At 43.4% G+C, this 27,442-nt stretch overlaps 4 protein-coding genes across 5 annotated transcripts; 2 read left to right on the top strand and 2 right to left on the bottom strand.

The window, feature by feature from the left end:
• The first annotated feature begins 7,750 nt into the window (after positions 1-7,750).
• On the top strand, positions 7,751-8,737 carry LOC105358775 (zinc finger BED domain-containing protein 4-like). Its single transcript, XM_023963471.1, has 4 exons — positions 7,751-7,951; positions 8,018-8,131; positions 8,227-8,484; positions 8,591-8,737. Exons 1-4 carry the CDS (start codon positions 7,805-7,807, stop codon positions 8,735-8,737), a joined length of 666 nt encoding a protein of 221 aa, XP_023819239.1. The 5' UTR covers positions 7,751-7,804.
• A 1,517-nt stretch (positions 8,738-10,254) lies between these two features.
• LOC105358774 lies at positions 10,255-11,369 on the bottom strand. The gene is made up of 3 exons (XM_023963629.1): positions 10,938-11,369; positions 10,369-10,859; positions 10,255-10,299 (listed from the first exon to the last, which is right to left on the bottom strand). Exons 1-2 carry the CDS (start codon positions 11,296-11,298, stop codon positions 10,381-10,383), a joined length of 840 nt encoding a protein of 279 aa, XP_023819397.1. The 5' UTR covers positions 11,299-11,369; the 3' UTR covers positions 10,255-10,299; positions 10,369-10,380.
• Positions 11,370-11,399: 30 nt separating this feature from the next.
• On the top strand, positions 11,400-12,514 carry LOC111948816. 2 transcript variants are annotated; one of them, XM_023963627.1, is made up of 3 exons: positions 11,400-11,831; positions 11,910-12,400; positions 12,470-12,514. In XM_023963627.1, exons 1-2 carry the CDS (start codon positions 11,471-11,473, stop codon positions 12,386-12,388), a joined length of 840 nt encoding a protein of 279 aa, XP_023819395.1. In that variant the 5' UTR covers positions 11,400-11,470; the 3' UTR covers positions 12,389-12,400; positions 12,470-12,514. The 2 variants fall into 2 exon arrangements, with proteins under 2 accessions (XP_023819395.1, XP_023819396.1); XM_023963628.1 differs by having other exon boundaries at positions 12,450-12,511.
• Positions 12,515-14,031: 1,517 nt separating this feature from the next.
• LOC111948788 (zinc finger BED domain-containing protein 4-like) lies at positions 14,032-15,018 on the bottom strand. Its single transcript, XM_023963472.1, has 4 exons — positions 14,818-15,018; positions 14,638-14,751; positions 14,285-14,542; positions 14,032-14,178 (listed from the first exon to the last, which is right to left on the bottom strand). The coding sequence occupies exons 1-4, from the start codon at positions 14,962-14,964 to the stop codon at positions 14,032-14,034; spliced, it is 666 nt and encodes a 221-aa protein (XP_023819240.1). The 5' UTR covers positions 14,965-15,018.
• Between the last annotated feature and the right edge of the window lie 12,424 nt (positions 15,019-27,442).

Genomic DNA, 27,442 nt, shown 5'->3' on the forward strand with positions numbered 1-27,442 from the left:
TGTATGATTACCGGTTTGCACATGCATATTTAAACTGTGGCATTGTACAATCTTACAGCTGTTGGAATGAATGACCTGCGGAACCGTTCCTTCCTGCATGGGGGGTGTAGAAGTCTGCAGCTGAAGGAGCTGTTCAGTGCCTCCACTGTCTGATGTAGTGGGTGAGGTGTTGTCCATGATGGATGTTAGCTTGGCCAACATCCTCCTTTCACCCACTTCCTCCACAAAGTCCATTGGACAGCCCAGGACAGAACTGGCCCTCCTGACCAGCTTGTTAAGTCTTTTCCTGTCCTGGTCTGTGCTGCCTGCTCCCCAACAGACCACGGCGTAGTGGATAACAGAGGCTACCACAGAGTCATAAAAAGTCCTTAAGAGAGGCCTGCACACTCCAAAGGACCTCAGCCTCCTCAGGAGGTGGAGGCAACTTTGGTCCTTCTTATACAGGGCATCGGTGTTGTGATTCCAGTCAAGTTTCTCGTTGAGGTGAACAACCAGGTACTTAAAACTGTCCACTACCTCAATGTCCAAGCCCTGTATGCTCACCGGTGTGAATTGCGGTGTTCTTCTCCGGAAGTCAATCACCATCTCCTTTGTCTTACTGGTGTTCAAGCACAAGCGATTACACTCACACCAGTCCACAAAGTCCTTGATGACTTACCTGTACTCTAGCGCGTTCCCCCCCCGACACACAGCCAACAATGGCCGAGTCATCACAGAACTTCTGGAGGTGGCAACTGCCGGTGTTGTAGGTAAAGTCTGATGTGTAAAGGGTGAAAAGGAACGGTGAGAGCACCGTCCCCTGAGGAGCACCAGTGCTGGAAAACCACCACCTCCGACACACAGTTGTGTAGCCTCACATACTGTGGTCTGTTGGTGAGGTAGTCGGTCGTCCATGCAGTCAGTCGTCCATCCACTCCAGCCCCTTCCAGCTTCTCTCAGCAGAGCTGGCCGTATGGTGTTGAAGGCGCTGGAGAAGTCAAAGAACATGACCGTTACAGCGGTTCCGACGTCCTCCAGGTGATTCAGGGCCCGGCGCAGCAGGTAGATGAGTGACAGCGTCATCCACCCCAATGTTCGGCCTGTAGGCAAACTGCAGCGGGTCCGTTTCGGTGCTGACCACTGAGCGGAGGTGGCTGAGGATGAGTCTCTCCATGGTTTTCATCAAGTGGGAGGTCAGGGCTACTGGTCTGTAGTGTTTTGCTTCCTTAGCGTGCGCCATCTTAGGAACTGGAACCACACAGGAGGTTTTCCACAGGACCGGGACCGTCTCCAGGCTCAGGTTGAAGATGCAAGTGACCACCTCACAGAGCTGGTCAGCACAGTCCCTGAGCAGTCCGGGTCCGATGCCGTCTGGACCTGCAGCTTTCCTGGTCTTAAGTCGCCTCAGTTCTCTCCTCACCTGATCAGAAGTGAGGCAAAGGGGGGTGGAGGTGGGGGGCAGAGATGGTATGGCTGTGGATGGGGGTGGTGTGCAGTGATGAGGGTGCTTGGGGTGGGGGTTGGTTTAGCTGCTGGGCTGGAGATGTGTGAAGTGGAGGGGGGAGGGCTGGAGTCAAACCTGTTGAAGAACAGATTTATCCCGTTGGCCAAGCCCTGGTCTTCATTAGATGCCACTGTGTCTGCTCTCTGTCCATGAACAGTGATGGTCTTTAGACCTCTCCACACACCTCGAACGTTGTTGTTCTCCAGCCGCTCCTCCAGCTTCCTCTTGTAGATGTTCTTGGCCTGTCTGATTTTGTATTTGAGTTCATGCTGAACTCTCCTCTGCTCCTCTCTGTCCCCTGAAATAAAAGCCCTCCTCTTCTCCTTCAGTAGGGCTCTCAGCTCAGGGGTCACCCAGGGCTTGCTGTTGGAGAAACACTGCACCCTCCGAGTTGGTACAGTGTTCTGTACACAGAAGCTGATGTAGTCAGTGATGCAGTGGGTCAGGCTGTCGATGTCATCCCCATGAGAGCTGCAGAGTGTCTTCCAGTCCGTGGTCTGGAAACTGTTGGCCTCCCGTCCGGCCTTTGCAGATTCGGGTGGTTCAGGACGTCCAAAAATGGAATGTGGAGTTGGGAAACGCAAAGACACACAAGAGCTTGCATGAATTTTCAAACCTTTTGCAAAAGGGGAGAGGTGGAAAAACACGACCTGTTAGGCTCTGTGGCTGTCCGCTCTCTCTGGCCTCAAGGCAAAAAGGCTTTTTTTATTATTCAGTAACGGGAAGTTGAAAACATACAAAATACATCATTAGAATGGTGTGTTTTTGTCTAGTCTGCATTGCAGGTGTTGTGGCTCCATCAACACTCCAGTACAGAAAGAAACAGAGACCAAAAGTCACAAAATGGCCTACTGGTGACCTTGGCACATTATCTGCTACTGAAGGCAGGAATCAAGCATATGTCTGCAGTACAATACACACACGTTCATATATAGAATCCCTTAAATGCATAATAACAAGAACATAGAAAATATAATAGAACCCCTGTAATGCATAATGAAAAGATCATAGAAAATGTTATGGAACCCCTGTTCACCTCAACAAAACAGTTTCTCAGTCTCTCCCTGGCCTCGTCATTCCACGCTCTCACTCTCATTTGTGGTTCACTTTCTGTGTTGATACAAAATGATTGAGATACTAGCTGACACATTTGAACATTTATCAGAAGAGTTATTGAAGCAGAAAGTCTGAATCTGTGAAGATCTTTCTAACTTAACCGAACTGCAGCTCCCAGAGAATTCAAGAAAATGAATCCATGGTTTTCAAGTGAGGACGCTGGAAAATAAACTCCGACAAGACAAGAAGACGCAGCCGCAGCGGAGTTTCCGCAGAATCAAGGCGAGGTTGCATGTGTTGGTAGATCGACTTGAGAGCAGCAACTTCCAGCAGATTACAATGAAAAGCTATCCATCCTCCGCTCCTTTTACTGGGAGGGCAGCGCCGGGCGAGTTACGCCACACTTTTGGATTGTAGGACTTAAGCTTGGGCTGAGACGTCTGCTTGCACTGTTCTTTGAGCTTTGGAGCTGCAAGGCAATGAGACAGACTGACAATGACGAAAGGAAACCTGGCGTGTTTGATAGAAATTTAGCCCGGCTGTTCATTTCATGTACAAAAGATGAGGACTTCAATTAATTTTTGGATGCTGATTGATGACTGAAAAAATAAATCAGAACTAATTCATTTTTGCGCGCTGCCTTTTTAAAAACACACACTAGCATAAATGTTTTACCAGTATTTATAACGTTAAATGCTGAAAAAAACACCCATAACTGAAACTGCGCTCTATAATTCAGGGCTATTGTATTGTAAGGAGAGGAGTGAGTTATAATATGGCTTTAACTGCGTGTTTGTGTGTCTGGCAGGTCAGTGTTTGGTGTGGCTCTTTGACTATCACAGTTAGAAATTGCGGCTCTTTGTGTCAAACTTGTTCGCTACCACTGTCTGTGTTAGAGGCTTTGATAGAAAAAAGAAAACGGCGGATTTAACGTGGATTAAAACCTTAACCAACAACCCAAAACCAAGGTAAGAAAGTCCATCTGGTTTTTTTGTGCTATAAATTTTTCTCAAGTGAAAATCACTGCATTTGTTACCGTTTTAATCCATGGTGCAGCCGCCGTTTCTTTTCTATTCAAGCCTCTAAAAGAAAGTCCGCCCCGCTGCCTCGCCAGATTTGACATGCAAATTTCAGCCAATCAGATCAGACGGAAAGATTACCGCCCCCAAGTGACAAAAACACCCCCTTAACACTGCGTGCAAACCCAGGCTAGCGCCCAAAGGGGAAGTGACGGCACAGGATCACAGCTCAGTTAGGATTGCAGGCGTTTAGTTGTAAAATGTGGCGTCGCTCAGTTAGAATTGCGCCTGAGCGGTTGTAAGGTTCACTCAGTTCCTGAACACACATGCTCAGTTGTCTTTGGACAAAAGATATTAGCCGAGTATTCAAATCAGCAGACGAAAAAAGTAAAATGACGGAGGTGCTGCAATGGGCAGGCCACAAACAGTGTTGCCAGATAGTCACAGTTTTCCAGCCCAAAAGTCATCTAGAATCTGGCAACACTGGCCACAAACTCCCCACTCTACTCCATTGCAAACAGATCCATGCATCTCACAGTCTGAGCCGGCATGTTAAGACTGTTACAATTAGGGATGGCCCGTTTGACACGGGGCTTCGGCGCGCGGTTCACCTTCATGAAACAGAGTGTTTCGGCACAATGTTTCGAAGCGTGTGTCAACCAGCGCAGATCACGTGATTGATGACGTATGACGCGCCAAATGCATCACTCACCTGAACCAGGTTTCAGATCTCAGGTGTGTTTGATCAGAAGGGCGCGCTGTTGTCTATAAATACAGATGAATCCCAAACAACGTTTCCCGACCAGTTCTGTTGTTTCCCGTGTATCGTAAGAATCAACGTCATGGCAACCGGTAAAAAACGTTCTGTGGCTTGGGATCATTTCAACTTGATTTCTCCAAATAAGGTAATACACTATTAACGTTATTCTATTAGTAGCCATTGCTGATTATGTCAGTTTTATAGGTATGTCTGTCAGTTGAAAGGAATCATTTTTATTCTTTCCATTTCTTTTTTAGGTGCAATGTTTGATTTGCAAACATGAATTTGCATTTAATGATAGTACATCCTCCATGATGCGACATCTCCGCTCCGTTCATCATATTGAAACTCCGCAGTCGGCAAATCAAGCCTTCAATCCACCTTGTATTGGTAATAAGAATATATCCAACTAATGGCACACTGAGAACTGAAACAGATAGCTCAGTGGAAAAATCAGTGACATGTGGATGCTGAGGTTCCGGGTTCGAGGCTCAGCTTCTACGATTAATTTTTTTTTTTTTCTTCATATGTATATTTTGCAGTGTCAAGAAAGCAATAACTTGATTCTGCATTGGTGGATATGATTGTAATGGATGCACAACCATTTTCAATTGTTGAAGACAAAGGCTTCAAGGTAAGGTGGCTAATTATGGCCCGCAGCACTCACAGAGTGCAAGGACCATATTGTAACTGCTACGAGGGTCGAACACTCAAAAAGGTCCAAAACGTCAAAAAAACGCGTCAAAACGCCAAAAAATGGGGTCAAAAGTCGCCCAAAGCACACAACGACACGACAATTGTGTAACGCAACAAAAATACACACACACACGCACAACACCAACGCAAAAACGACAAAATTGTAGTCGCAAAAATGACGACAAAAACACAAAAATGCCCAAAAAAGCCCTCAAAAGACGGGTTTAAAGCCAAAAAGACATGCCCAGCCTATAGTAAAAGACAGGCCGCATTGAAATACATGGGAAATCCTAACCGCAAAAACTTCTATATTGTTTCTGCTTCGTTTCATTATTATTCTTCTTGCACACTAACGGCGTCTTTGAGCTTAATTTTGACCCCCGCCACATACCCGAAAACTCACCAAAATTGGCACACATCTGGGATAAATTGAAAATGAATTTTCGACAAAGAGAACGTCACCCCCCCGAAGTCGATGACATCACAGCGAGCGTTCCCGTAAAAAAAATGAATGGGCCGAAAATCGCTTATGGGGCCAAAAAAAAATATTTTGAAATACAGTTACGAAACCAAAACACGCGTGTTGGATATATCCCAGAGAAGTTATGAAATCATTATGGGATGGCCACACGACCTACGGCTTGGCGGCCATTTTGTGGCGAACACAGAGAAATGGCGATTTTCGTGTTTTTTGACAAAATGGGAAAACGACCCTTTTGTTTAAGCGATTTTCACGAAATTGCACACACATGCCAAGACCATGATTCTACAACTACCAATGAAGTGTCGTTGACCTTTGACCTTGGGAAGGGGCGGCCATCTTGAATTTTCATAAAAAAGCACCTTTAGTAACGGATACAAACGAAAACTCGTCCTAGGGATTTTTATCGATCTTTTTGAAACTTCTCGGGCATCAATGGCAAGCTACTGTGGACAAAATGTTGGAATTAGAAGTTGTAGAATTTGAAACGCGTGCGCGTGGCGAATTCGCAACCGTCGCCATTTTAGCTAGCTCGCACATATTTTATCGGAATAGCCTCAAACTGAAATATGCGATACCCTGGCCCACACTGAACAAAACGATGTCACATACGACAAAATCGATAAAGGAATGTGGCAGTGGTAAACAAAAAACGATCGCAAAAAAAAGTGCTGACTCGGCAAAAAAAAAAATTTTCGGATTTTATTTTTAAGAATCGGCTAACGAAACCCAGATAACTTTGTCGGGTATATCCAAAGAAAGTTTTGAAATCATTATGTGATGGCGACACGACCTACGGTTTGGCGGCCATTTTGTGCCAAAATATGCCATTTTGAGTTTTTCGCGTTTTTACACAATATGGAAAAATGAACTTTTTTTCGAGCGATTTTCACGAAATTTGACTCGCATGTCCCTAGCGTAAGTTTACATTCACCTCTGGAGTTTCGTCGACCTTTGACCTCGGGTAAAGGCGGCCATCTTGAATTTTCTATAAAAAACACCTTTACCACCGGATTCAAACGTAAACTTGTCGTTGGAATTTTCATCAATCGTCTCAAAATTTTTTGGGCATCAATGGCAAGCTACTGTGGAAAAAATGTTGGAATTAGAAGTTGTAGATTTTAAACGGCGTGCGCGTGGCAAGCTAGCAAAGTGGCGCAGTGTTATAACTCCCATGCATTTCAATACAATACAGTGAAAATTGAATGCATGCATTAATGCCTGAAACTGAATACATTGAAAAACACTGGATATGGACATATAAGGAATGTGGGCGTGGTTAGCATAAAACCCCTGTTGCTACGGACAACAAAAAGTTTACTTTTACCGATTTGTCCGAAACTGACGTCAATCTGTTCGTCCTCCCGAGGGGACCAAAACATAAAATGGTTGCTATGGAGATAAAATCAACAGAAAAGCGGCCATTTTGGAAAAAGTGTTTTTTTTATCAACTTATGACATGTAGCTCTCACCAATGGAGGAATGTGTTTTTCTGAGTCAGTTGATGATGCAGATCGCTATGCTAGCAATTTTAGCTATGTTAGCATTACTAGCATAGTTAGCATAATTAGCATTTTAGGTAATGTGTTTTTCTGAGTCAGTTGATGATGCAGATCGCTATGCTAGCAATTTTAGCTATGTTAGCATTACTAGCAAAGTTAGCATAATTAGCATTTTAGGTAATGTGTTTTTCTGAGTCAGTTGATGATGCTGATCGCTATGCTAGCACTTTTAGCCACATTAGCATAGCTAGCATAGTTAGCATAATTAGCATTTTAGGTAATGTGTTTTTCTGAGTCAGTTGATGATATTGATCGCTATGCTAGCACTTTTAGCCACATTAGCATAGTTAGCATAGTTAGCATAATTAGCATTTTGGATAATGTGTTTTTCTGAGTCAGTTGATGATGTTGATCGTTATGCTAGCACCTTTAGCCACATTAGCATAGTTAGCATAATTAGCATTTTAGGTAATGTGTTTTTCTGAGTCAGTTGATGATGCTGATCGCAATGCTAGCACTTTTAGCCACATTAGCATAGCTAGCATAGTTAGCAAAATTAGCATATGCAGTTTTGACTAGCCATTATCAAAAGTGGGCGGTGAGGGCGGTGGTGCGTAGAGTTGGGCGTGGAAGGCGGGTTGCGTCTGCGGGCCATACAACGCCGCTTGCGGCTTTAATATTATATAGCATTTACATTATTTATGTTTTTGTGTACATAATAAGCTGTATTTTATTTGTCACTATTAGGCCTTTGTCAACCTTTTGGACCCATCCTACATAATTCCTAATAGGAAGGCCTTGAGGACAATGGTGGAGGAGAAGTACAAAGCCAAAAAGGAGAAGGCTTTAGATGTGGTTAGCAGGGCCTCTGCTGTCAGCCTTACAGCAGACATGTGGACATCCATTAACATGGACGCTTACTTGGCTGTAACATGCCATTTTATCACCGAGGAGGTAGGTATCCCCTGCTTTGTGCAATGCTTTGGTTTATGTATCTCAGTTTGATTTTGTTCATTCTAGGTGGAGCTGGCCTCTGTGGTCTTGGGGGTTCTGAAGTTTCCCCAAACCCACACTGCAGCTCACTTGGCTGAGGCCAAAAATCTTCTCATGGAAGAATGGGGAATTAAAGGGAAGGTGCGAGCCAGATCAATAAAGTACAAAATCATTCATCAATATGGCCTCCCAATACCTAATATACATGATTTGTGAACATGTAATCTTTCTTCCAGGTGACAGGCCTGGTTACAGACTGTGCTCCCAACATGGTTGCATGTGCTAATATATTGCGGCTTCGGCACATAATGTGTTTTGCACATATGCTTAATTTGGTGGTGAAAAAGTCCCTTGCCCAAACCCCTGAACTAGAGGATATCCGAAGTAAGGGGCGTAGGATTGTCGGTCTTTTTAAATCCAGCACCACAGCGAAGGAGAAGCTGTCAGAGATGCAGCGACAGCTGGCCAGGCCAGAGCACAAATTAATACAAGAGGTGAAACATTTTCTTTTTTTTAAATCTAAGATTTCACATGTTTTTGCAGTTGTTTATTGTGTTACTTTCTTCTCTCCTTTAAAATGTGCTTGCTGTCTTATCTTAGGTGGAAACAAGATGGAACAGCACATTTAATATGTTGGAGAGGTTGTTTAAGGAGAGAGAGAGCCACTGGGGGCAGCTCTGGCCACCCTCCATACAGACCTTCCTCCACTCACCTCAGAGGACTACCAGGCCATACACCACTGCTTGAGCATTCTTTCACCGTTTCAAGAGGCCACAGTTGAGCTTTCGACAGAAAAACGAGTGTCAGCATCCAAAGTCATTCCCATGGTCAAAATGCTGAAAAATTACATCTCAAGCAGGTGTGGTCAGATCACACACCCACTTGGTGAAAAACTGGCCATTAACTTGAAGAACAATCTCCATGAGAGGTTTTCAGCTCTGGAGAAGGTCACTGCTCTGTCAATGGCAACCTTGTTGGACCCAAGGTTTAAAGAGCTGGGGTTCTGCAGCCAAGGCTCTGCCCACACGGCCATAGAGCGACTCACTAAAGAGTGTGCTGCAACAATGCAGGCGCTACTTCCAGAGGCACAGCCACAGTCGCGACCTAGAGAAGGTCCTTCAAGTCAGCAGGAAGATGGTGGTCTCTGGGCCCTGCTGGACAGGCATGTGGGGGTTCAACAGCAGGTGACCAGCACAATTGCCAGTGCAACAGTGGAGGTTCAGAGGTACAGTAAAGATTAGAATCCTCATCATAACTTCTGCTCATTTTAGACTGGTGCATGACAATAGGCTATTAATGTCCTTCTAGGTACTTAAAGGAACCTCACATCCCAAGGACTCAGGACCCACTGAGATACTGGGTTACCCACAAGGTTTTATACCCACATCTCTACAAGCTGGCAATGAAGTTTTTATGCACACCAGCTTCATCTGTGCCTTGTGAGAGGATCTTCTCCAAGGCTGGCGAAATCGTCAGCCAAAGACGAAACAGGCTGAAGCCCAGCACAGTGGAGAAAATTCTGTTTAATAAAAATCTATAACATGTATCCCACCCAGTCATGTTAGACCCTGGTTCACAATCACTCTCACTTTATACATGACATTCACAATGTAACACAAGCACTTCTCACAAATCTTCAAACATTGTCTTTGTTTTATTTCCACACTGAAGTGTTACAAGGGCAAGGAACTTAGTGGAGTAGATGATATACGTCCTGTCTGCCACCAGATGCCGCTGTTCTGTGTGGTTTCGAAGCCCCAAATGCTTCATTTTTCTGGCACATTTACACGAAGCCCCATGAGAGCTTCATGGGGCTTCGATTCCCATCCCTAGTTACAATACTGTAATTCCATAACCAACTCCAACAACCCCAGAGAGAGCAGTGTCTGTGGCATTTAGACTCTGCATTAGTCCCAACGAGTCATAATCCAGGCTCAATTTTGGAACATTTCATCCAAATACAGAAGTTTAATTTGCCATAGGCATCCACCGCTCTCATTGGCAAGATTCTGGTTCACAGAGTAGTGGCTTGTGCATTCTAACCTCCAGGGATGCTGGTCTCTCTGCAGTGTCATGTCTGTGCAGTTTAACACTTTGAACAATCATTCCATGAAAATGTCTGATGGTATATTTTCCATTTTAGTCATTTAATGTCTTAAATTCGTTGCATTGGCAACCATTTGGACCAATTTTAACTGCACCATTAACAAGCCTCTCCCAGCAGCAGGTCAACATATGCATTTAGAGAAAGAATGTCAGTTATGGAATGGTTTCAATAGTTTTTATTTGTGCAATTTCAGCAATCATTCCTGGAAAATAAATACAAAACCTTAGATTAACATAAGAATCAGTTTACTGTAATGCTGTGAGCAACATACCAATTGGCCCACTCAAGATCTCTGGGGATGACCATGGAAGACCTTCTGCTGAAGCTGCTGCTGCTGAGGACCTTGGTCTTCAGAAACATGCTCCTTCAAGTAGTGGATGGATTGGTAGTAGTCTTTGCCCTTCTCATGGTTCTGGCTGAAGGTGGTGTAGGTGCCAGGAGGGTACAGACCATACAGGAGCCTGTAGTCAAAGCCAGGATAAGGAGAACCCCCGAAGCCACCAAGTCCTTGGCCTGGAACAAGCACGCTGGTGAAAGCAGCTCCAGGCTGCGCCGCCTCAGCCGGGTAACCAAACTCTTCCGTCTGCTGCTGGTAGTTGCCAAGTTCAGCTTCCTTCACAATATTGGAAGTCTCTCCGGACTGGAGGACAGGGCCAGCTGGAGGGGCAGGGACTGGTGGCAGGAAGTCACTGGAGCCCACAGCCTGGGCATCAGCTGCTGCTTGCTCAGAGAAAGATGGAGGAGCAACAGCCCACTGGGTTTCTGGACAAACAAGACACTTGTCAGAAAGGGGAGGATTCATGGAGAACAACATTCACAGTAGCTTTTTAGAGGAGTCACCTGGCAGAGCAGCTTGAGCAGGTCCTGGCTGTGTGGAACCAGCTCCTTCATGCAGCACAAACACAGGGGAAGCAGAGCCAACCATTGCTGGGCCCGTCTGAACAAACTGGGAGAAACCAGGAGCCTGCACAGGGACCTGAACTGCCTCAGAGACTCCTGCTGCAGGAACACCGGAAAACACAGGAACAGTAGATCCTGTCTGAACAGCCACAGGGTATCCTGCCACAGCAGAGCTCAAGCTGCTGCCTGATGGAACCATGGGAACAAACTGAGGGACACCAGGATTCTGCACAAACACTGGAACTGGCTGAGAGACGCCGCTTGAATGAGAGCTGTAATGCACAGGAGCAGAGCGGCTCATCTGAGCTCCTCTGTGGGAAGCAAAGTTATTTGCTGCTTTTTGGTCACCACTGTTCTGATCTGTGGATTTGGAGCCTGAGGTGCTCTTTCTACCCTCAGGCTCCAAATCCACAGATCAGAACAGTGGTGACCAAAAAGCAGCAAATAACTTTGCTTCCCACAGAGGAGCTCAGATGAGCCGCTCTGCTCCTGTGCATTACAGCTCTCATTCAAGCGGCGTCTCTCAGCCAGTTCCAGTGTTTGTGCAGAATCCTGGTGTCCCTCAGTTTGTTCCCATGGTTCCATCAGGCAGCAGCTTGAGCTCTGCTGTGGCAGGATACCCTGTGGCTGTTCAGACAGGATCTACTGTTCCTGTGTTTTCCGGTGTTCCTGCAGCAGGAGTCTCTGAGGCAGTTCAGGTCCCTGTGCAGGCTCCTGGTTTCTCCCAGTTTGTTCAGACGGGCCCAGCAATGGTTGGCTCTGCTTCCCCTGTGTTTGTGCTGCATGAAGGAGCTGGTTCCACACAGCCAGGACCTGCTCAAGCTGCTCTGCCAGGTGACTCCTCTAAAAAGCTACTGTGAATGTTGTTCTCCATGAATCCTCCCCTTTCTGACAAGTGTCTTGTTTGTCCAGAAACCCAGTGGGCTGTTGCTCCTCCATCTTTCTCTGAGCAAGCAGCAGCTGATGCCCAGGCTGTGGGCTCCAGTGACTTCCTGCCACCAGTCCCTGCCCCTCCAGCTGGCCCTGTCCTCCAGTCCGGAGAGACTTCCAATATTGTGAAGGAAGCTGAACTTGGCAACTACCAGCAGCAGACGGAAGAGTTTGGTTACCCGGCTGAGGCGGCGCAGCCTGGAGCTGCTTTCACCAGCGTGCTTGTTCCAGGCCAAGGACTTGGTGGCTTCGGGGGTTCTCCTTATCCTGGCTTTGACTACAGGCTCCTGTATGGTCTGTACCCTCCTGGCACCTACACCACCTTCAGCCAGAACCATGAGAAGGGCAAAGACTACTACCAATCCATCCACTACTTGAAGGAGCATGTTTCTGAAGACCAAGGTCCTCAGCAGCAGCAGCTTCAGCAGAAGGTCTTCCATGGTCATCCCCAGAGATCTTGAGTGGGCCAATTGGTATGTTGCTCACAGCATTACAGTAAACTGATTCTTATGTTAATCTAAGGTTTTGTATTTATTTTCCAGGAATGATTGCTGAAATTGCACAAATAAAAACTATTGAAACCATTCCATAACTGACATTCTTTCTCTAAATGCATATGTTGACCTGCTGCTGGGAGAGGCTTGTTAATGGTGCAGTTAAAATTGGTCCAAATGGTTGCCAATGCAACGAATTTAAGACATTAAATGACTAAAATGGAAAATATACCATCAGACATTTTCATGGAATGATTGTTCAAAGTGTTAAACTGCACAGACATGACACTGCAGAGAGACCAGCATCCCTGGAGGTTAGAATGCACAAGCCACTACTCTGTGAACCAGAATCTTGCCAATGAGAGCGGTGGATGCCTATGGCAAATTAAACTTCTGTATTTGGATGAAATGTTCCAAAATTGAGCCTGGATTATGACTCGTTGGGACTAATGCAGAGTCTAAATGCCACAGACACTGCTCTCTCTGGGGTTGTTGGAGTTGGTTATGGAATTACAGTATTGTAACTAGGGATGGGAATCGAAGCCCCATGAAGCTCTCATGGGGCTTCGTGTAAATGTGCCAGAAAAATGAAGCATTTGGGGCTTCGAAACCACACAGAACAGCGGCATCTGGTGGCAGACAGGACGTATATCATCTACTCCACTAAGTTCCTTGCCCTTGTAACACTTCAGTGTGGAAATAAAACAAAGACAATGTTTGAAGATTTGTGAGAAGTGCTTGTGTTACATTGTGAATGTCATGTATAAAGTGAGAGTGATTGTGAACCAGGGTCTAACATGACTGGGTGGGATACATGTTATAGATTTTTATTAAACAGAATTTTCTCCACTGTGCTGGGCTTCAGCCTGTTTCGTCTTTGGCTGACGATTTCGCCAGCCTTGGAGAAGATCCTCTCACAAGGCACAGATGAAGCTGGTGTGCATAAAAACTTCATTGCCAGCTTGTAGAGATGTGGGTATAAAACCTTGTGGGTAACCCAGTATCTCAGTGGGTCCTGAGTCCTTGGGATGTGAGGTTCCTTTAAGTACCTAGAAGGACATTAATAGCCTATTGTCATGCACCAGTCTAAAATGAGCAGAAGTTATGATGAGGATTCTAATCTTTACTGTACCTCTGAACCTCCACTGTTGCACTGGCAATTGTGCTGGTCACCTGCTGTTGAACCCCCACATGCCTGTCCAGCAGGGCCCAGAGACCACCATCTTCCTGCTGACTTGAAGGACCTTCTCTAGGTCGCGACTGTGGCTGTGCCTCTGGAAGTAGCGCCTGCATTGTTGCAGCACACTCTTTAGTGAGTCGCTCTATGGCCGTGTGGGCAGAGCCTTGGCTGCAGAACCCCAGCTCTTTAAACCTTGGGTCCAACAAGGTTGCCATTGACAGAGCAGTGACCTTCTCCAGAGCTGAAAACCTCTCATGGAGATTGTTCTTCAAGTTAATGGCCAGTTTTTCACCAAGTGGGTGTGTGATCTGACCACACCTGCTTGAGATGTAATTTTTCAGCATTTTGACCATGGGAATGACTTTGGATGCTGACACTCGTTTTTCTGTCGAAAGCTCAACTGTGGCCTCTTGAAACGGTGAAAGAATGCTCAAGCAGTGGTGTATGGCCTGGTAGTCCTCTGAGGTGAGTGGAGGAAGGTCTGTATGGAGGGTGGCCAGAGCTGCCCCCAGTGGCTCTCTCTCTCCTTAAACAACCTCTCCAACATATTAAATGTGCTGTTCCATCTTGTTTCCACCTAAGATAAGACAGCAAGCACATTTTAAAGGAGAGAAGAAAGTAACACAATAAACAACTGCAAAAACATGTGAAATCTTAGATTTAAAAAAAAGAAAATGTTTCACCTCTTGTATTAATTTGTGCTCTGGCCTGGCCAGCTGTCGCTGCATCTCTGACAGCTTCTCCTTCGCTGTGGTGCTGGATTTAAAAAGACCGACAATCCTACGCCCCTTACTTCGGATATCCTCTAGTTCAGGGGTTTGGGCAAGGGACTTTTTCACCACCAAATTAAGCATATGTGCAAAACACATTATGTGCCGAAGCCGCAATATATTAGCACATGCAACCATGTTGGGAGCACAGTCTGTAACCAGGCCTGTCACCTGGAAGAAAGATTACATGTTCACAAATCATGTATATTAGGTATTGGGAGGCCATATTGATGAATGATTTTGTACTTTATTGATCTGGCTCGCACCTTCCCTTTAATTCCCCATTCTTCCATGAGAAGATTTTTGGCCTCAGCCAAGTGAGCTGCAGTGTGGGTTTGGGGAAACTTCAGAACCCCCAAGACCACAGAGGCCAGCTCCACCTAGAATGAACAAAATCAAACTGAGATACATAAACCAAAGCATTGCACAAAGCAGGGGATACCTACCTCCTCGGTGATAAAATGGCATGTTACAGCCAAGTAAGCGTCCATGTTAATGGATGTCCACATGTCTGCTGTAAGGCTGACAGCAGAGGCCCTGCTAACCACATCTAAAGCCTTCTCCTTTTTGGCTTTGTACTTCTCCTCCACCATTGTCCTCAAGGCCTTCCTATTAGGAATTATGTAGGATGGGTCCAAAAGGTTGACAAAGGCCTAATAGTGACAAATAAAATACAGCTTATTATGTACACAAAAACATAAATAATGTAAATGCTATATAATATTAAAGCCGCAAGCGGCGTTGTATGGCCCGCAGACGCAACCCGCCTTCCACGCCCAACTCTACGCACCACCGCCCTCACCGCCCACTTTTGATAATGGCTAGTCAAAACTGCATATGCTAATTTTGCTAACTATGCTAGCTATGCTAATGTGGCTAAAAGTGCTAGCATTGCGATCAGCATCATCAACTGACTCAGAAAAACACATTACCTAAAATGCTAATTATGCTAACTATGCTAATGTGGCTAAAGGTGCTAGCATAACGATCAGCATCATCAACTGACTCAGAAAAACACATTATCCAAAATGCTAATTATGCTAACTATGCTAACTATGCTAATGTGGCTAAAAGTGCTAGCATAGCGATCAATATCATCAACTGACTCAGAAAAACACATTACCTAAAATGCTAATTATGCTAACTATGCTAGCTATGCTAATGTGGCTAAAAGTGCTAGCATAGCGATCAGCATCATCAACTGACTCAGAAAAACACATTACCTAAAATGCTAATTATGCTAACTTTGCTAGTAATGCTAACATAGCTAAAATTGCTAGCATAGCGATCTGCATCATCAACTGACTCAGAAAAACACATTACCTAAAATGCTAATTATGCTAACTATGCTAGTAATGCTAACATAGCTAAAATTGCTAGCATAGCGATCTGCATCATCAACTGACTCAGAAAAACACATTCCTCCATTGGTGAGAGCTACATGTCATAAGTTGATAAAAAAAACACTTTTTCCAAAATGGCCGCTTTTCTGTTGATTTTATCTCCATAGCAACCATTTTATGTTTTGGTCCCCTCGGGAGGACGAACAGATTGACGTCAGTTTCGGACAAATCGGTAAAAGTAAACTTTTTGTTGTCCGTAGCAACAGGGGTTTTATGCTAACCACGCCCACATTCCTTATATGTCCATATCCAGTGTTTTTCAATGTATTCAGTTTCAGGCATTAATGCATGCATTCAATTTTCACTGTATTGTATTGAAATGCATGGGAGTTATAACACTGCGCCACTTTGCTAGCTTGCCACGCGCACGCCGTTTAAAATCTACAACTTCTAATTCCAACATTTTTTCCACAGTAGCTTGCCATTGATGCCCAAAAAATTTTGAGACGATTGATGAAAATTCCAACGACAAGTTTACGTTTGAATCCGGTGGTAAAGGTGTTTTTTATAGAAAATTCAAGATGGCCGCCTTTACCCGAGGTCAAAGGTCGACGAAACTCCAGAGGTGAATGTAAACTTACGCTAGGGACATGCGAGTCAAATTTCGTGAAAATCGCTCGAAAAAAAGTTCATTTTTCCATATTGTGTAAAAACGCGAAAAACTCAAAATGGCATATTTTGGCACAAAATGGCCGCCAAACCGTAGGTCGTGTCGCCATCACATAATGATTTCAAAACTTTCTTTGGATATACCCGACAAAGTTATCTGGGTTTCGTTAGCCGATTCTTAAAAATAAAATCCGAAAATTTTTTTTTTTGCCGAGTCAGCACTTTTTTTTGCGATCGTTTTTTGTTTACCACTGCCACATTCCTTTATCGATTTTGTCGTATGTGACATCGTTTTGTTCAGTGTGGGCCAGGGTATCGCATATTTCAGTTTGAGGCTATTCCGATAAAATATGTGCGAGCTAGCTAAAATGGCGACGGTTGCGAATTCGCCACGCGCACGCGTTTCAAATTCTACAACTTCTAATTCCAACATTTTGTCCACAGTAGCTTGCCATTGATGCCCGAGAAGTTTCAAAAAGATCGATAAAAATCCCTAGGACGAGTTTTCGTTTGTATCCGTTACTAAAGGTGCTTTTTTATGAAAATTCAAGATGGCCGCCCCTTCCCAAGGTCAAAGGTCAACGACACTTCATTGGTAGTTGTAGAATCATGGTCTTGGCATGTGTGTGCAATTTCGTGAAAATCGCTTAAACAAAAGGGTCGTTTTCCCATTTTGTCAAAAAACACGAAAATCGCCATTTCTCTGTGTTCGCCACAAAATGGCCGCCAAGCCGTAGGTCGTGTGGCCATCCCATAATGATTTCATAACTTCTCTGGGATATATCCAACACGCGTGTTTTGGTTTCGTAACTGTATTTCAAAATATTTTTTTTTGGCCCCATAAGCGATTTTCGGCCCATTCATTTTTTTTACGGGAACGCTCGCTGTGATGTCATCGACTTCGGGGGGGTGACGTTCTCTTTGTCGAAAATTCATTTTCAATTTATCCCAGATGTGTGCCAATTTTGGTGAGTTTTCGGGTATGTGGCGGGGGTCAAAATTAAGCTCAAAGACGCCGTTAGTGTGCAAGAAGAATAATAATGAAACGAAGCAGAAACAATATAGAAGTTTTTGCGGTTAGGATTTCCCATGTATTTCAATGCGGCCTGTCTTTTACTATAGGCTGGGCATGTCTTTTTGGCTTTAAACCCGTCTTTTGAGGGCTTTTTTGGGCATTTTTGTGTTTTTGTCGTCATTTTTGCGACTACAATTTTGTCGTTTTTGCGTTGGTGTTGTGCGTGTGTGTGTGTATTTTTGTTGCGTTACACAATTGTCGTGTCGTTGTGTGCTTTGGGCGACTTTTGACCCCATTTTTTGGCGTTTTGACGCGTTTTTTTGACGTTTTGGACCTTTTTGAGTGTTCGACCCTCGTAGCAGTTACAATATGGTCCTTGCACTCTGTGAGTGCTGCGGGCCATAATAATAAAAATGAAACGAAGCAGAAACAATATAGAAGTTTTTGCGGTTAGGATTTCCTATGTATTTCAATGCGGCCTGTCTTTTACTATAGGCTGGGCAGGTCTTTTTGGCTTTAAACCCTTCTTTTGAGGGCTTTTTGGGGCTTTTTCGTGTTTTTGTCGTCATTTTTGCGATTACAAACTTTACGTTTTTGCGTTGGTGTTGTGCGTGTGTGTGTGTATTTTTGTTGCGTTACACAATTGTCGTGTCGTTTTGTGCTTTGGGCGAGTTTTGACCCCATTTTCTGGCGTTTTGACGCGTTTTTTTGACGTTTTGGTCTTTTTGAGTGTTCGACCCTCGTACCAGTTACAATATGGTCCTTGCACTCTGTGAGTGCTGCGGGCCATAATAATACCATAAAAAGAGTTCAGCCTCATGCAAAACCAGATGGAGAGGAAGAAGGATGCATTTCAGTCCATATTTAGAGCGTGCGAACATGCTTCCTGGAACTGACCCGCCTGCTTATGTTTTAGAGTTTTTAAAAACTTTTGACGTACATATTTCTAGCGGAAAAGCACCCAAGTGCTCTTTTTGTCTTGGACGCGCCACGTTTTCGTCCAGTAAAATAGAAACTAGCCTGCCCCATTGGTGACTGCTTATAATGAACGTGACACTAAATCCCATCACACTCTCCCTAGGGACTCAGTGACAACCAGTAAGGAAGAGATTTTTAAGGTTTTCAAGTCAAGAATATAATTTTCCTCACTATCAAGTGGCATTGTAATAGTGGGACGTCCAGTTGTCTGTTGGTACTGCCTGTGTTTGGTTCCTCAGAATCTGCTTCATGAGTGACACCAGGCATTAACATTTTTCTTGGCATGTGTCCAGAGCCATGAACTGTGGGGAGTGCAAAGGAAGGGAAAGGAAAGAGAAAAAGAGAGACTAGGAAAGACAGCTCATATTTATAACTTCTGCAGTGCGTCACACGAGCGCGAGCGGGCCCATTTGCAGAGGGGAATGGCGTCCTGAAAGAAAAAATATCCTGAAAGCATCTCCTTCTTATTTCGCTTCCAGCATGCCCTTTACCTCACATTATGGTTCAAAATTATCTGCAGGGAGTGGTAAATACCTCAATGTCCACGTTCTAGCTGTTTCACTGTTTTTCTTCCCAATGTACATAAACAAAGGAGGCAGACATGCGGTTCATATGTGTGGGATTGAGGAAGCTGTTGATTCAGCTGGAGTCTCTTGAATGCCTCACAGCTGATTGACATCTTCCAACAGAGTAAATGTGAAGCAGAATGCTGAAAAGAAAGAAAATCAGTGCAGAGCAAGACGGTTCTCTATATTATAAAGAAATATTATAAAGAAAAACAAAGAAGAACAACTGATCCGAGAGGAGCAGTGGTTGAACTGCCAGTGTCTTGTGGGATCTGGAGTCCAGTTTCTGTTTTAAATCCAAAGATTCATTCAAGATTACGGTATGGGCTCAAATGGGAGGATGAGTTTTAAAAAACACGTCATATTACAAGCGAAAAAAACTATGTTGGTATTTCTTAGGTTGAAGAAGGGGATTTCTGGTTAATTGTTCAAAGCCACTTCAATGAAAATTATGAAGTTGGTGTTTTCAACATGTTCTTGTAGCATTTGTCTCATGGAGGACATAGATAAAGAAAATTGACATTAAAACTGCGTTTCTGCAGATTTCTTTATTTAAATCGTGAGGAATCAGGTGCGGATGAAAAAACACTGTTTGAACAAACTTGTATTTGTCACGTAGAAAACACAATCTACAGGCCACAGTCTTCCTGCTCCGCTCCATTCTGATCATCCACTGTCAGACCAATAGATCCATGAAAGTCTTCCATTTTTCCACGTCTGAGCTGGAATCTGGATCTAGACTGTATGACTGGATAGTACTTATATTGATCAGCATTTTTGTTGCACCGCTAATGTTAGTTTGGAGTTGTGAGGGGCTGTAAGCTAGCAGAAGAAAGTCTAAACAAAGGGATAATGGGGAATGAGTGGAGGCTTACTTCCACACCAACAGTCCCGCTCACAACTCAGAGGGGAATTTCTCATGAACAGTCAGCAGCTCCCATTGTTAGCAGTCTGCTCTGCTCTCTCTCTCTCTCTCTCTCTGAAGTAACTGAAGTAATTCATTTAAGTTGGATAAGTTATATATGTATGCCTCACAATGAGAATGGAAATGAGATAGAAACTCGTGCGTTTACTTTGTCATTTTTCTCCAAGCAGAAACTCTTTCTTTTGATGATGCAGCCGTATTACCCTTTGATAGGCGTATAATATTCATACGCCGTCATTAAAGTCTACGACTCCGTCCCACTGAAGTATAGCGCTCTCTTTTTTTTCTCCACGCGTTTCCATGGTGACTCTGGAAATCGGTGATCTATTGAGAATGTCTTTATGTACCTGCTGTGCACGTGCATTAACCCAGGGTTACCAAGTGGAGCGTAATTACGCTAACTCATATCCGGTCTTTTGGAACCGACATACCCAGAGTAAGCAAGTTCAGGCGGATTTCAGCCAGAGTTCAGGATTAAAGTCGGGGTAGTTTAAACATGCTTCCTGGAAAACCCCCCTGCAGCTCTGCAGAAACTATGACTCAAAACAGTATAATCATAATTAAAAGACCACTGGAAACCCTTTTACAATAGATGAATGGATTGGGACTTTAATGTGAAGGCACATGAGCTGCTAAAAGTGGTGGATCACCAGCACATCCTGACCTTAACAGGCCCATTTGAGCATGATTTTAACGGCTAACCGCATATTTTTCTCTTCTTCTGTATAAACATTTTGATGAAGACGGGGAACAGAAAAGACTTGTCATGGTTGACGGCCAAGGATGAGTAGATCTGCAATGAGTTGGGCATATTTTTAAAGAGGAGTTTCTGTGTGCAGTCTTGCAGCAGGAATGGCGTCAAGCTTCACTTGCCCTGAAGTGTCCAGCTAAAGTGCAGCAGTCATAAGGAAGACATCACAACCAACTAAAGTGAAGGAGGAAGAGCGATAAAGAGAAATCCACTAACAGGCGTGAAATGTCTACCGTGGGAGAGCTTCAGCTCTGAGATGACCCATCTCACCAAACAGAACAAGCAGCAATTATTCCACAGAAAGGGGCATCACAGGGCAGGATACAGGAGCCCTTCTCCATGCTTATCTTTTTACAGCCACGGAGGGCAAATGTCAACATGCAAATACCCCTCAAGGCTGCTTTTAAATTTGTCTGAGCACACTATACATCTCTGTTAAGAATAGTTCTAGAATGGACCATGCTTCAGTGTATGAGGAAAACAAACAATTCAAGCAGGAAACTGGGTCCAAAACTATTTTTAACTGGTCTTCTAAGGAGTAACAATGCATAATGCGCTTACCAGGAGGAACCATTTTCCTTGTTATTAGATCCACTTAAAAGCCTTATTTTCATCTCAAAATCCCTGATGTTGCAGGGATTTTGAGAGATACATGGCACTCTGTCAATATGTTTTTTACGCGTTCCAAAGGTTGGGTGTTATTATGAATGTGCTAACGTGGCTAACTTGTAGCGGTGTCAAACTGTGCTTTCTTTTTGTGTTACTAACAAGGTTGGGAGTTACAGGAATTGTGAATATTTACCTTTCTAGCGTGGTTAACACGTAACGCATTACAAACAAGTTCTAGAATGACTGTGAGCACAGTTAATAAAGTCTGACTGGCAGACGGACTTATGTCTGACTCGCGTCTCGCTTAATGCGGCTTATAGTTGACATAAGTTCAACAACAGATCATTTATAAACAGAGTGCCCCATAATCCAGTGCACCCTTTATTTCAGAAAATACAGTACTTTAAGGCTATAGTCACCTTTAGGTCACAATATTGGGACTGTTTGTGGCAGTCTGCTGTGAAAGACAAGAAATCTCCCTCAATCCCAGAATAACTTAAAAGGCATGAAAACAGACAGCAGGAAGGAGTTTTTCTTTCTTTGTTTTGTGAAAAATTAGGCACAAAAATAAAAATGCTGGAAAAAACAATCTTCAGATACTCTCCTGGGAGAACACTTCTTCCAGATCAGTGTGACAAGTTTCAAAATGTTCTCCAGTGTTTTTAAGAGAAGAGAAAAGCTCTAAAGGGAAAGTTCACACTGCTACACTGTCTGCTTGATGCTTTCTCCTTCAATCAGTGTCTATTTTCCCTTGTGCCCCCTTCCCAAAGAATATTCCCTCAGCATATCATCTCCTCACAGACACAGCTCCCACTGTCCAGTTTATAAAGAATTAAACAGATAATGCCTCTCTTTAAGGGGTAAAACAGCAAATAAAAGTCAAGGCATATTGAAGGCATGCAGCCTCATCATTGGGGATCAGCAGACGGGGGCAGAGAGACTTCCATCAACGTTAATGATGATAAAGAACCGGCCTGATGACATTTTCACTTGCATATATTAAAATGAGAAAACAAGAGTGGAATTCAGGCACAGCGTGTTTATGAGGCTCCAGGGAAACATTGCTTTGCTCACACTTTGGCCTCAAACTCCCTTCAAGACAATAAAGTTGAAGCAAACAGCATGTGTCTGATTTGACACTTAGGGGGAAAGCAACAAAAAATCAACCACACTGCTAGCTTTCAGGTTTGAAAATGCTCTGTTCAGATTTAAGGACAGAGGATTTTCAAACCTGAATGACTGATGATTCAACTGAATGACTTTCACCAGACTTTGTTTAAATCAGGCTCCAAACCCTTCTAGAAGTCATGTGTCCTGACATGGTGGTTGGTGGTCAGTGGGTCCACCCAGTAACTGGAGCACTCTGGAGCCGACTCGCACCACACCGCCCTCCTTTCTCAAGTTTAAAAGTAGCAGTGGTTTCCCAAAGCCCAAGAAGCCTTCATTTAAGAGAGTCCTCTGTTGTTGATGGTAACATTTCAGGGCCCTATTTGCACCAGGTTAAACAGGGTCAAAACTGTATTTCCACATGAAAATACAGAGGAGGACCATATGGTGCCAATCTAACACGAGAGGGAAATGCAGTGCACAATCCATGCATAGAAGTTCATTTTAGAGAGTGTCATTTTGTGCACAGCAACATAAAATGATCTGCATTTGAGTTTCTACAAACAGCTGCGTTTTTGCTTCATGGCAAACAGGATGAATTGAAATGGTTGGGTCACAACATCCTGAAGTATTTTTGAGCCAAACTCACATTGAGAATCATAAACAGGTCTTCCATGCTGAATTAGTCTCTGGACTATGACAGCTTCATATTTGGAGAAGCTAATTGTGAGAAAAAAACTCTGTGTAAGATGTGGTCTAGAATTTGCTTTAAGACATTTGGCAACCCCTAACCTCAAATTGGGTTTTGGTTTAGTTTTCATGGCACAAAATGATTTGCACTATTTGTGCAATCCCAGTTCAGTCAAACTTTCTGGGAGAGTAACCACTGATTTGTTCAATGTCTCACAATTTTGATTCCCAGACTAGTTACAAGCTAGAACAGCCTGATCAGACCCAAGCCTGAGGTCTGCTTTGTTGTGACAAGGATGGATGAAAAAGAAATGTGCCAGGGGCATGGCGAGCAGGGTGAGATGTTTTCAGGACAGAGCCTCAGAGGATGGATTGTAACGGTTTAGATGTGTCAAGAAAGGACAGTGCACTGGTAGAAGGATGTGAAACACAGAACTGCCAGTTAGAAGGTGAAAAGGAAGGCTGGAGAGAAGATTTATGGATGCAAAAAGGGGACATGTGGCTAGTGGGTGTGAAAGAATGAGGCCCAGACGGCAGGGCCAAATGAAAGAAAACTCATTTGCTGTGACGCCCCTTAAGGGAAGAGCAAGAAAGAAGAACGGGATGGCTGGATGAAAAGTCAAAGACCTCTCCTCGTGCCCTGATTAGGGCTTTATTCTTAAACCAATACAACAGGTCACGTCATACGTCATTATTTTAAGGTTGAACAGAAGTTTTTCTCCTTTCAGTAGGCCAATATTTGCAGAACTTCACACTCTGCTGATAACACTAACATTAATAAATGTGCCTCGAAATAAGAAGCCATCTGCCGCACTAACCAAACACTGTCTCTAATAAACTCAATCTGCCACCAAAAAGTTCTAAAGCAATCTGTGAAAACAGAATTTGTGGAGATTCCTAAAGTCCTGGAGTGATAATGAGTCTCTCATCCTGAGGTTCTCTGGCTTCTGTGAGTGAAGCAGGTACATGTTTACTGTGAATGCTGCCAGCCATGGGGGATTCATCTCTGTCAGTGAGTATGAATGGAAAGCCAGGAATTGAAGCAAAAAAGCCAGAACACATGCTTTGTAAAAAAAAACATTGTTTGCACAGCAGCACCACAATCATGTCCATCCCATGTGTGAGACATGGAGGCTCAATTTAATTTGAGACAACAATCTGGACTTGTTTTACCAGCTATCTACTTTCCACTGATTAGCAAGCTCACCTAAAACCAGAGCTTGGTGAGAAGAAACCCTTTGGAGGAACGGGATTGTGTGCCCGAGTCTGTTTCCCATTAACAGAATACACAGTGAACAGCTGTGGCTGGGATCCAAGAAAAAAATTTTTCTGCAGGGTCTATTAAAGATTGATCACTTCAAATAGTGATGTCAACTCACCAAGTGAATGTCCTCCAGGCGTCTCAGAGGTCAGATGGTTGGACAACTGTCTGCTCGTACACGAGGCATGGTATAAACATACATCTGTATAAACAGGCCTGACTGACAGTCCCAGGAAGTGCCTTGGGAGTTGAAGAAAGAGGGAAAAAGTTCTCTGTGTGTGAATGAACTCAGAGGTGAGGGATGTGTCCTACGCCTTGCAGCCTGTTGCTGCAGAGAAAAGGGAGTCTATGTTCGCCTGCCAGGGAGAAGAATGGGAAACATGCACTGCTTGTCGGGTCAGTGCAAGAGGCTTCAAATCCTTCTTTGTGCTCTGTAGCCTGCAGAGGAAGTGTAACCCCTAGGTGGTGCTGCTGTGTGTGACAGCTCTAAATTACTTCAAATGGAGTTACTATAAGTCTAGGTTCAATGAGGAGATTAATTACTGTCATTTATTCCAATATTTGGCTAGGAATATTCCACCCCAAAGAAGTTGTACTATGATTAACAGTTGAACCAGAAAAGAACAATTAGGTTTAGACAATAAAATAACACAAAAGACAGTCTGCAGAAATTAGTGAATTTCTTGTGTTTAACACTTAACAACAAACAAAAAACAAGCAGACACTGACATGGAAAGGAGGTTCAAATAGTCATTTTCCCTTTTTTCAGAGCTTTAACTCAACATACACACCAAAATGAAATAACTTAACATGCATGAAAAAAAAACAAGTCAAAACTAGCTTACTGTGCATCTAGCCTGCAACATGTGGCCAACTATGGAAGCTATTCTAGCATAATTAAAACTAAAAGTTAAAACCAGAAATGCTTTTTCATTTTCAAAATGAAGCTGCATTTGTTGACTCTAAATTCAAATAAAAAAGCAATACTTCAAAATGCTTTTTCATTTTCTTCTTCAACACCGCTTATTCTGTCACTTAATTAAAATGATAAAGAAAATGGTTTTTGACATTTCATTTTCAAAAGGTTCTCTGGTAAATGTGTAGCAAAATTCATTTAGAAATGTCTAATTTGACAATTAAAATGGATTGACAGAAATGCTGCTTAATTTTACAAATGAAGCTGCATCAAATGACTCAAAAATAAAATGAAAAATCAATACTTCAAAATGCTTTTTCATTTCTACTTGAAAACCGTTTATTCTGTGTCATCATTAAAATGAAAATGCAAAGAGGGACTCTATTCACACGTAGATTGATTTTATTCCACTGGAAATGTGACAAAGCTCCGTCGGTTTCCCAATGGTTAAAAGAGTTACTTTCCTTCCTGCCTTTAGAACAGCTCAGATACAAGGTAAAATCAACACAACTAAAATTTTCGGTGACGTGGCGGCCCCTTATTGAATATGTGAAAACATTTACTTTAGATGTTTAAGGACTTGCATGTAAGAAATTGAGACTGTTATCAATCATTTCTTTTTTTTCTTAGTGTTTTTATTTTATTTTATTTTTTTTGCTTGTTTTGTTTTCCTTTTTGTCTGTTCTGGCTTATTTCTTAGTTATATTCTACTTTCTACCTGTTACTTGTTTATGTATAAAAATTTTTTTTTTTTTTGTTTCCGGTCCATATCTATAAATATGAGCCCAACAATACTGTAACAGAATACTGACAAATAAAGTTTGAAGAAAAAAACGCAAAGAGGGGATTGCATTTTCATTTTCACATCCACCCTGATAATAGTGTCGCATAATTTAATTTCCAGCGGGGAAGCGGGGCGATGACGTCGGTGCTTTCTCTGTGTGTCCGGCTGCTAACAGACTAGCAGCAGTGGAGCTTTGTGTTAGCGGCAGAGGAGACGGCTTTGTGAGGGTTGTGAACTTCTGGGGCCGGTTGTTCAAAAAGTTTAATCTGGATCAAAATGATCCGGATTTGGAAATCACATTTCCTCCTATGCAGGATCAGGTAATCCTACTTACTTTTATGCCGGTTTTTCAAAGCAACATTGGACTGGATCACCCTGATCCAGATACACAGTTTTCAAGATGACCAAATCCAGATTACCTGTGCTCTAAATGGGACAACATATCACAACACGGGCTACCAGCTATGTAAAGAACAGGTAGAAGAGCCAACATGGGGTCACTGTGAGAGTTTGTTATTCTGAGACAAAACACAAAAATAACAAACATCCACTTACATTCATAATTTCTTTTATGACCCCTCATCTGAGTCACAAAAAAAAAAAAATATATACATTAACAAACACATAGTGGATATTTTGAAAATGTCTTAAATAAAATTGCTAAATGTCCAATAGTTAAAAAAATAAAGAATGTTCAGGGAGTTTTTTTATCTTAGGGGGAGAGACCAGCATTTCCAAGCTCTGCTTTTAGGAGGCGGATCTGCAGTTTGGCTTTGGTTTGCTGCAGTTTGGTCAGCTTGATTTGTTCCTCTGCCAGGAGTATCTTTGCTTCTGCTCTTTCAGTCTCTCGTTTTAGAAGTAATTCATAGGGATCATCATTATTTTTCGGCAAAGGATGCTTCAAGTTTCTTTTCTGAGCTCCTGTGACTGCTGGCTCTACCAGTGAGGGTCCAGGTTGAATTTCAATAATAGGGCTGAGATCCAGAATGAATGTTTCCTCTGCATTAGGAGGAAAGGCTCACTTTCACCATCCCCTACAACACCTTGAATCCCGTGCAGAGCTTTAGAGTTCTCACATCCAATAATGTCCAGAACCACATCTGTTTATTCACCTTTCTTAAAGGGTTTGTTGCCTGTTTGGGGGTTTATGGCTTCAGCAAGGTCCTTTGTTGTTCTGGCCCTCAGATTCTTCCATCTAAATTTCACTTGCTCCAAGGTCCTCTTCTGGCCAGACCCCATTGCATTCACATTCTGGGTGATTTCAACACAAATGTCTTTCTTCCTTTTGTTAGTCACCATTCCACCCGCAACAGAGCTTCCTACTATTGAGGCATAATGGCACTTAACACCCTCCAGCAGTGCATGGGTTTCTGCAACAGTGAAATTAGGTCCTTTTGAGTCCATGGTTCCACCTCATCTGTTGCAGTGAACATAGTGTTTATAGGCCTGGGGCATGA

This window comes from Oryzias latipes, chromosome 15, assembly GCF_002234675.1.
Source record: "Oryzias latipes chromosome 15, ASM223467v1".
NCBI classification, from domain to species: domain Eukaryota; kingdom Metazoa; phylum Chordata; class Actinopteri; order Beloniformes; family Adrianichthyidae; genus Oryzias; species Oryzias latipes.

Coding starts and splice junctions, on each gene's coding strand:
- LOC111948788 (XM_023963472.1), bottom strand. CDS start 14,964: ATGGTGGAGGAGAAGTACAAAGCCAAAAAGGAGAAGGCTTTAGATGTG. Junction 14,752..14,817: donor GCCATTTTATCACCGAGGAG/GTAGGTATCCCC, acceptor TGTTCATTCTAG/GTGGAGCTGGCCTCTGTGGT. Junction 14,543..14,637: donor AATGGGGAATTAAAGGGAAG/GTGCGAGCCAGA, acceptor TCTTTCTTCCAG/GTGACAGGCCTGGTTACAGA.
- LOC111948816 (XM_023963627.1), top strand. CDS start 11,471: ATGAGCCGCTCTGCTCCTGTGCATTACAGCTCTCATTCAAGCGGCGTC. Junction 11,832..11,909: donor TGCTCAAGCTGCTCTGCCAG/GTGACTCCTCTA, acceptor TTGTTTGTCCAG/AAACCCAGTGGGCTGTTGCT.
- LOC105358774 (XM_023963629.1), bottom strand. CDS start 11,298: ATGAGCCGCTCTGCTCCTGTGCATTACAGCTCTCATTCAAGCGGCGTC. Junction 10,860..10,937: donor TGCTCAAGCTGCTCTGCCAG/GTGACTCCTCTA, acceptor TTGTTTGTCCAG/AAACCCAGTGGGCTGTTGCT.
- LOC105358775 (XM_023963471.1), top strand. CDS start 7,805: ATGGTGGAGGAGAAGTACAAAGCCAAAAAGGAGAAGGCTTTAGATGTG. Junction 8,132..8,226: donor AATGGGGAATTAAAGGGAAG/GTGCGAGCCAGA, acceptor TCTTTCTTCCAG/GTGACAGGCCTGGTTACAGA. Junction 8,485..8,590: donor AGCACAAATTAATACAAGAG/GTGAAACATTTT, acceptor GTCTTATCTTAG/GTGGAAACAAGATGGAACAG.